This window comes from Coffea eugenioides, unplaced genomic scaffold, assembly GCF_003713205.1.
Source record: "Coffea eugenioides isolate CCC68of unplaced genomic scaffold, Ceug_1.0 ScVebR1_23;HRSCAF=104, whole genome shotgun sequence".
NCBI lineage: Eukaryota > Viridiplantae > Streptophyta > Magnoliopsida > Gentianales > Rubiaceae > Coffea > Coffea eugenioides.
The window spans coordinates 373,809-381,616 of record NW_020862884.1 but is presented as its reverse complement, the minus strand read 5'-3'; the positions used below and the strand labels follow the sequence as shown (position 1 = coordinate 381,616).

The window sequence follows — 7,808 nt, the reverse complement described above, 5'->3', positions numbered from 1 at the left end:
CAAGGAGACCACCCCCACCACGGCAGCTCAGAGCAGTTCGGCTGCTGCTGCCACAGGGTCCACTTCGGTACCAGAGGGGGTGCCACTAGGGGTGACCACGGCACTTCCACCTCAACATGGCCGAAGCAAACAGCTGAAAGCTCCGGTCAACGCGGTGACGGCGACTTCGCTCTGGAACCGGTACCATAGCCCCCCAGTGTATTCTGGGAAGGATAAGTCTCACTCCGGCGGGCAGTGGTGTCCGGATTGGTCGCTCAAGGTCAACGACCGATGCTCGAATCCTCGGGTCGCCCAAGACCTGGTGATGCAGTCCACTCTGCCAAGAGACTTGGACTTCACAAGGAAGCTGACCCCGGCCGAGATGCTCCAAAGCGTTATGGTGACCACGGCCTCCAGAACAGCCTTTGTGGCCGAGATGGCACATCGGTACTGCGAGTTGCTCGAGGAGCAGGACACCGGCAAGCTGCAAGATCAGATTGTCAAGTTGAAGAAGAAGCTGGTGGTGTCTGAATCTGAGAAATCCGAGCTTCAGAGGCAGCTCAAGGAGGCCGAGGCTAAAGGGGAGGAGGCCGAGATCACAACCAACAGTCTGAGGTCCGCTCTTGAGGAAGAGCAGAAGAGGGCCGAGGAGGCGAAGAAGAATCACGAACAATCCCTTGATAGCGCGAGGACCTCGGCCGTCGAGGATTTCCGGAGGTCCGAGACCTTCATTGGGGATCTCGGCCAGCTGACAAGGCCATCCTTCATGCTGGGCTTCACTTCGGCCATAGACCAGGCCGCAGCTCATCTGCCCTCCGAGGCTTTGGAGTCATTGAGGAACAGTGCTCACTATAACGAGGACTCCACGGAGCTGTGCGATCGGATGGCCGAAGGCATCCGAGCCGGGAGGAACCTGGCCGAGGTTCAAAACGAGTTCAACAAATGGCTGTCTGAACTCGACGAAGCGTTCGAGGAGGAAAGAGGAGAAGAAGCCGATGTAGGCCTCGGCGAAGGGACGGGTGAAGTGCCTGGAGGGAACATCGGCGAAGAGCATGGAGAAGAGCTTCACCCCGGTGGAGAGGAGGCCGGAGAGAAGGCTGCCCAGGAGGGAGCCGAAAAGGGGAATGGAGCCGAGACAGGGGTCTAGGCTCGTGGGTCTTAAAGGGGTGGCCGAGGTGGAGAGCGCTTAGTAGCACTCCGACCTCGGCCTTGTATTTTTTGTAACGCTCCTTTGTTGAATGAAAGTTTATTTCTTTTCACCTCCGCACTTTAATTTCTTGCTTTGACTTCGTCTGTTTTGACTTCGTCCCTTGCTTGTCCCCCCTTATTTTTTAATAACGTGAAACCGATGTTGAAAAATAATGTAAGATCCGAAGTCATATCTTGATTAAAAATTCAAGCACAATACATTTTGAGGTTCTCGGCGTGCCAAGACCTCGGCACTAGTGAGCCATCTCGGTAGCTCAGTTTACAATATCCCTTGAGATCAGACTCCACAACTCGGTAAGGGCCTTCCCACTTCGGGCATAGTTTCCCTTGCGGTTCAGCTCGGCTGACTGAGTTTTTCCTCAGAACCAAGTCTCCAGGCTGGAATCGACGGTGCCTGACACGGGCATTGTAGTAGTGTGCCACTGTGCTCTTGTAGGAAGCTATCCGGGCTGAGGCGAGGTCCCTTCGCTCATCGACGAGGTCGAGATCCAACTGCCTTTCTTCGTCGTTAACCTCGGCTGCGAGCCGAGGGCTGGGGGTAAGGATCTCGGCAGGGATGACAGCCTCGGCTCCGTATGTTAAAGAGAAGGGGGTCTCTTGCGTGGCCGACCTCGGCGTGGTCCGATAAGACCAAAGGACACTAGGGAGTTCTTCGACCCAAGATGTTCCAGCTTGGTGTAGTCGAGTCTTGAGGCCATGCAAGAGAGTTCGGTTGAAGTTTTCTGCTTGGCCGTTGGCTTGGGGGTGGCCTACCGAAGTGAAATGTTGTTTGATGCCAAGGTTTGTGCACCAAGTTTTAAAGGGGTTCTCGGCAAATTGCCTCCCATTATCCGAGATGATTACCTGTGGTATGCCGAAGCGGCAGACGATGCATTTCCAAAAGAATTTTTGAATTACCAGCCCGGTGATGGTCCTTAGTGGCTCGGCTTCAACCCATTTGGTGAAGTAATCCACAGCGGTTACCAGGAAGGTATGGCCCCCGACGGCTCTGGGGAAAGGACCTATGATGTCTGTCCCCCATTGCTCGAATGGCCAGGGTGAAGTGATGGGAACCATGAAGTTGGCGGGCTGGTGATACTCGGGCGCGTGGACTTGGCAGGAATGGCAGCCGAGAACGAGGTTCTGGGCGTCTTGTCGAACCGAGGGCCAGAAATATCCAAGAAGCAGAGCCTTCTTGGCTAGCATTCTGTGGCCGACGTGAGCTTCACACAAGCCCTCGTGGATCTCTTGAAGGACGTGGCGTCCTGTCTCGGGAGTGACACACCTCAGCCATGGGCCGAGGTAGGAACGTTTGTACAGCTCTCCATCGCGGAGAGCGTACCGAGCCGCCTTGCGTTGTATTTTTCTCGCCTCGGCTCGGTCTTCAGGGAGGACTCCTTGACCCAAGAAAAGGATGAACGGGGTCATCCATGATTCTTCAGAGTGCACGGGGCAGGCCACCTCTCCCACGTATCCTGGTTCACTCAGGACTTCCACTAAGACAGTTTTGTTGAGGTCAGAGAATGACGTAGAAGCCAGCCGGGATAAGGCGTCGGCTCGCTTATTCTGGGAACGGGGTATTCTTTGGATTTCGAAGGACTCGAAGTACGCCGTGAGTTGGTGTACTTTGGAGAGGTATCGTTGCATGGTCTCATCCTTGGCCTCATACTCACCAAGGACTTGGCGTACGACGAGTTGGGAGTCACTGCGGACGTGGATTTGTTGTGCGCCGAGCCTTCGGGCCAGCTGAAATCCAGCGATTAAGGCCTCGTACTCGGCTTCATTATTGGTGGCTGGGAAGCCAAAGCGGAGGGCGTAAGAGCACACTTCTCCCTGAGGTCCTTCCAGGAGAAGTCCAGCTCCGCTACCGTCCCCATTAGAGGATCCATCCACATACAATGTCCACAGGGATGGGGTGCTCACCCCGGCAAGGGAAAAGGTGGACTCTGGACCTTCCGTGAAGGTGAGCTCGGCCAAGAAGTCGGCTAAGGCTTGAGCTTTTATGGCGGTGCGCGGCTCATACGACAGGTCGTACTCCCCTAACTCGACGGCCCACTTAGTGAGGCGCCCGGAGGCCTCGGGTCGAACCAGTATCTGTCGGAGAGGCTGGTCGGTCCGGACGGATATGGGATGAGCCAAGAAATAGGGCTTCAGCCGCCGAGCGGCGTGAACTAGCCCCAGCACCAGTTTTTCCACCTAAGTGTATCGGGTCTCCGGTCCGCGGAGAGCTCGGCTGACATAGTAGACGGGCACTTGGGTGCCCTCATCCCGGATAAGAACAGCGCTGACGGCCTCATCGGCTGCGGAGAGGTAGAGGTAGAGCTTCTCCTCGGGCCGAGGTGAAGCGAGAGTGGGTAGGTGATGGAGGTATTGCTTCAGTTTGTCGAAAGCAGCCTGGCACTCTTCCGTCCAGGCAAACTGATCAGCCTTCTTGAGCACCTTAAAGAAGGGCAGAGCTTTCTCAGCTGATTGGGACAGGAAGCGATTCAGCGCGGCCAGGCGTCCATTTAGCCGTTGGACTTCTCGGATGTTCCGAGGTGGAGACATGTCCTGAATGGCTTTCACCTTGTCGGGGTTGGCCTCGATTCCCCGGTGGGAAACCAGATACCCCAAGAATTTTCCCGAGGTGACGCCGAAGACGCACTTCTTGGGATTCAGTTTCATCCTCGAGTCTCGCAGGACACCAAAGACTTCCCTCACGTCTGACAGAAAGGATGAAGTGGCGAGGCTTTTAACGAGGATGTCATCCACATAGGCCTCCACATTGCGGCCGATCTGATTCTGGAAGAGTCGGTTGATCAGCCTTTGGTAGGTCGCCCCGGCGTTCTTTAGCCCGAAGGGCATGGTAGTGTAACAATAAGTACCTCGGTCGGTGTAGAACGCCGTTTTCTCTTGTTCCTCCTCACTCATTCCTATTTGATGATACCCTTTGAAGGCATCTAGGAAGCAGAGGATTTCATACCCCATCGCCGCGTCGACGAGGGCGTCTATCCTTGGCAGAGGATAGCAATCTTTGGGGCAGGCCTTGTTGAGGTCGGTGAAGTCGACACACATTCTCCATCCCCCGGTGTCCTTTTTTACCATGACTGGATTGGACAGCCAGGTGGGATATTGGACCTCGTGGATCATCTTGGCCGGCAAGAGCTTGTCGACCTCATCCGATATGGCTTGGCTACGTTCGGGGCCGAAGTGCCTTCGTTTCTGTCGCACAGGTCGGGCCTGCGGGTCAACGTTGAGTTGGTGAGTCATGAGCTCGGGTGGCACTCCGACCACTTCATCCGCGGACCACGCGAAGACGTCTCGGTGGTCTTTGATCAGGGAGATCATTTCTTCTTTCAGGGGTGGGGGGAGTCCCGCCCCTACCTGGACCACTTGGTCAGGTTTCGCTTCATCCACTACCACCAGTTCCACCTCATCCCCGGGCTCCAGCCTGTTGGGCTCTTCTGCCTTCTGAGGGTCGATACAGTCTATGGAGAGGACCGCTGGCCTCTTTTCCTCTGACCTCGGTGAGGGCCGGGGGGTGACTGCTGCTTGAATGGTGGCGAGGTAGCACTCCCGGGCGGCGCCCACATCGCTGCTCATCTCGGGCACCCCCGCAGATGTTGGGAATTTAAAGCTCAGGTGGTAGGTGGAGTATACGGCTCTCAAGGCGTTGAGCGTGGGCCGGCCTATCAGCATATTGTAGGGGGAGTCTGCTTTGACCACCGCAAAACTGACAGGCACAGTTCGGCAGCGTGGATGACGCCCGATTGTTACCATCAGGGTCAACATGCCCTCCGGGTGGACGACGTGTCCCCCGAATCCCACGAGAGGAGTTCTGACAGGAGTGAGTTGCTCCCTGGTCAGCTTCAAACTTTCGAAAGTTCGGTAGTACAAGACGTCTACCGAGCTTCCGGGGTCAACATAGACCTTTTTGACTACGTAGTTGTTGGTGAGGACTTCAATCACAAGAGCCTCGTGATTGCTGGAGGCCGCAGGAACGGGGTCAGCGGGACCGTAGGTGATGACCTCGGACAGCCGAGAGCTCGGCTCGGCCACCTCCATCTCGGCCTGGCGGTAGGTCCGCTTCCGGGAGTTCTGGCTGTCTCCTCCCGTTGGTCCTCCCGCGATGGTGTTGATCACCCCGGCGATGTTGGGGCCGTAGCCCGGTGAGCCATCGCGTGGGGGCTGCTTGTCCTCCCTACGGTCTTCGGGACCACGGCAATGCATGTTCGTGTCCCGTCGGTCGTCGCGGCGAGGGCCCCGGTTCTCCCGGTGGGATACGCTTCGGTTGAAGCCTCCATCCTTGCGGACGAATTGCTTCAGGTATCCTTGCCGGATCAAATTTTCGATTTCCCGCTTCAGGTCATTGCAGTCTTCAGTCTCGTGCCCTACATCACGGTGGTAGGCACAGTAGAGGTTCGAGTTCCTCTTATCTCTCCTCCCCGGAATTTCGGGGGGGTTGCGGCCGAGGTGATTCTGCCTCATCACAGCCAGGACGTGGGTCCGGCTCGAATTGAGGGGCGTCAGCTCGGCGTCCGAGGTGGACGATCTGCCTTTCACGATCCGGTCGAAGACACTTCGGCGGTCTCGGGGTTGGTTTGAAGTGCCACTTGGGCCTGGTTCACCTCGGCCAGTGTCTTTCCTCCTCCGGGGATCTTGCCCCGTACGAGATGCTTGGGCTTCTAGCTTCATGCGATTTACATCTTCACTTCGGATTCCCTGGTCCACTCTTTCCCAGAGCTCCCGGAGTGTACGGGGGTACTGCCGATGGATTTCGGTGTTAAAGATCCCTGCTACTAACCCGTTGGTGAAGGCAGCAATAGTTACCTGCTCGTTCTGGTCAGGTATCTGTACATTCTCCTCGTTGAACCTTTGGGCGTACGAGCGAAGTGACTCGCTCTGACCCTATTGCAGGTTCAAGAGGTAAGCTGAAGTCTTTGTTATTGGTCGAGACGACACAAAGCGGTGGATGAACCGGTCTATCAGCTCATCCAGGGAGGAAATGCTCCCCGGTTCTAAACTCCAGAACCACTTCCGGGCGGTCCCGTGCAGGAAGATGGGGAAAGCCCGACAGATCACGGCGTCGGGGACGCAGTAGAGTCGGAATGCGGAGATGAAGGCACGGAGGTGATCCTCGGGGTCACCTCGGCCGTCATAGATGTGCAAATTTGGAAGCTTAAAGTTTGGGGGCACCATCTCCCCATTGATGTCATCAGTGAAGGGCGGAGCCCTCATGTAGTCAGTAGCTAGGCCCCCTGGGCGCCGAGGTGGATCCTCGGCGCGTTTCCCTAGCAGTCCTCGGGAAAATGCCCGGGAGATGGAGGCAATCTTAGAGGTCGCCTTGGAGGAGACGCGCCTGGAGGTACTCCGAGAGAGGCGCCCCTCGTCGGAGTCTTCTCCTGAGGGCACTTCAGGAGACTTCGTCGGCCTTCTCTTGGAAGACTCGGCCTTTCCTTTCCCCTGTCTTTTGAGGTACCTTCCTAGCTCCTCAAAAATGTTAGGGTTGTCTGATACGAACTCGGCCATCTTGGCGATGGCGTCTTCATTATGGGGTTGGGTCCTTTGGGACCCTGGCTCTTCAGAGATGTGCTCTTGCTGGGCTCCCGAGGTCTGCCCAGCCCCAGTTGAGGGAACTCTTCCGCTTCTAGAGCGCGTGGATCTCATTTTGATAATAGCAGTCTCTTTCCCACAGACGGCGCCAATTGAAGAGGTGATTTTTTGTGGATAGATGGACCGACCTAAATCAGACCTCTCTGAGATGAAGTGAGGGGTATCCTCGTGTCCGAAGTGGATGGCGGGGCTTCTCCCCTGGTATCACTCCGACGATTAAGTTAGTATGAGAACGAGAAAGATAATAGTATATGAGAATGAACAGTGTGTCTTACTTGTTGGGAGTGTGTGGGGTATTTATAGAGTGAGAGTGGAGGGCAGGACGGAGGTCTTATGCCGGTGGGACCCATGTCCTGCCATTACGGCTCTGCTCCCTGTCAGATGACCTGACTCTGACACTGTAGCCGCCCGGACAGGGTGACGGGGAGTCCTTTGCAGTAGCCATTAAGTGCAACAGTGCTTTTCAGATAAAGCACACTGGTCCCGGGTGATGTCAGGTGTCCTGACATCATTAGCGTGCAGCTGAGGTGAAGGTGCCGAGGTCACCTACCCGGTAGACTAGGGATTTAGCCGAGCTTAGGGGATATGCCCGAGACGCGGATGAGCTCTGATGAAGGACGAGGTGAGTTCACCTCGGGCATGAAGGATGGCCGAGGTGAGCATCCTCAATCACGTTATCAATCTGGATGCGACGATCATGATCATTATTATCGGGCTGCTGCTCTGTTTCGGAGGATATTGTGCCAGGCAGCTCGAGTCGGTCAGTGGGTAACTCTGAAGGAGTCGACCTGTCCTTCCTCCATAGCGGGAGCTCCTTGGCGAGCTCAATCAAGGTGAAGAAGAAGCGGACGGCTACAAGCCTGAATTTTCCCCACATTTTTCTGTTTCGGTCACTTCGGTGCTGGAACAAACTTACGGAGCCCGGCTTATTAAGGGCGTGTGCAAGTCGAGTCGAGTTCGAGTAGTGTGGTAAAATAACTAACCTCGAGCTCGAGCTTTTAGAATTCAAGATCGAACTCGAACTCAACATCAATTTGCATTACTCGAGC

The 7,808-nt window shown here is 55.8% G+C and overlaps 1 protein-coding gene across 1 annotated transcript; it reads right to left on the bottom strand.

Moving 5' to 3' along the window:
* Positions 1–1,374: 1,374 nt before the first annotated feature.
* Positions 1,375–6,675, bottom strand: LOC113756556. The gene is made up of 3 exons (XM_027300195.1): positions 6,109–6,675; positions 3,406–6,054; positions 1,375–3,273 (listed from the first exon to the last, which is right to left on the bottom strand). The coding sequence occupies exons 1-3, from the start codon at positions 6,673–6,675 to the stop codon at positions 1,375–1,377; spliced, it is 5,115 nt and encodes a 1,704-aa protein (XP_027155996.1).
* Positions 6,676–7,808: the final 1,133 nt, after the last annotated feature.

Coding starts and splice junctions, on each gene's coding strand:
- LOC113756556 (XM_027300195.1), bottom strand. CDS start 6,675: ATGGCCGAGTTCGTATCAGACAACCCTAACATTTTTGAGGAGCTAGGA. Junction 6,055..6,108: donor ACCGGTTCATCCACCGCTTT/GTGTCGTCTCGA, acceptor AACCTGCAATAG/GGTCAGAGCGAGTCACTTCG. Junction 3,274..3,405: donor CCCAAGTGCCCGTCTACTAT/GTCAGCCGAGCT, acceptor CGGACCGACCAG/CCTCTCCGACAGATACTGGT.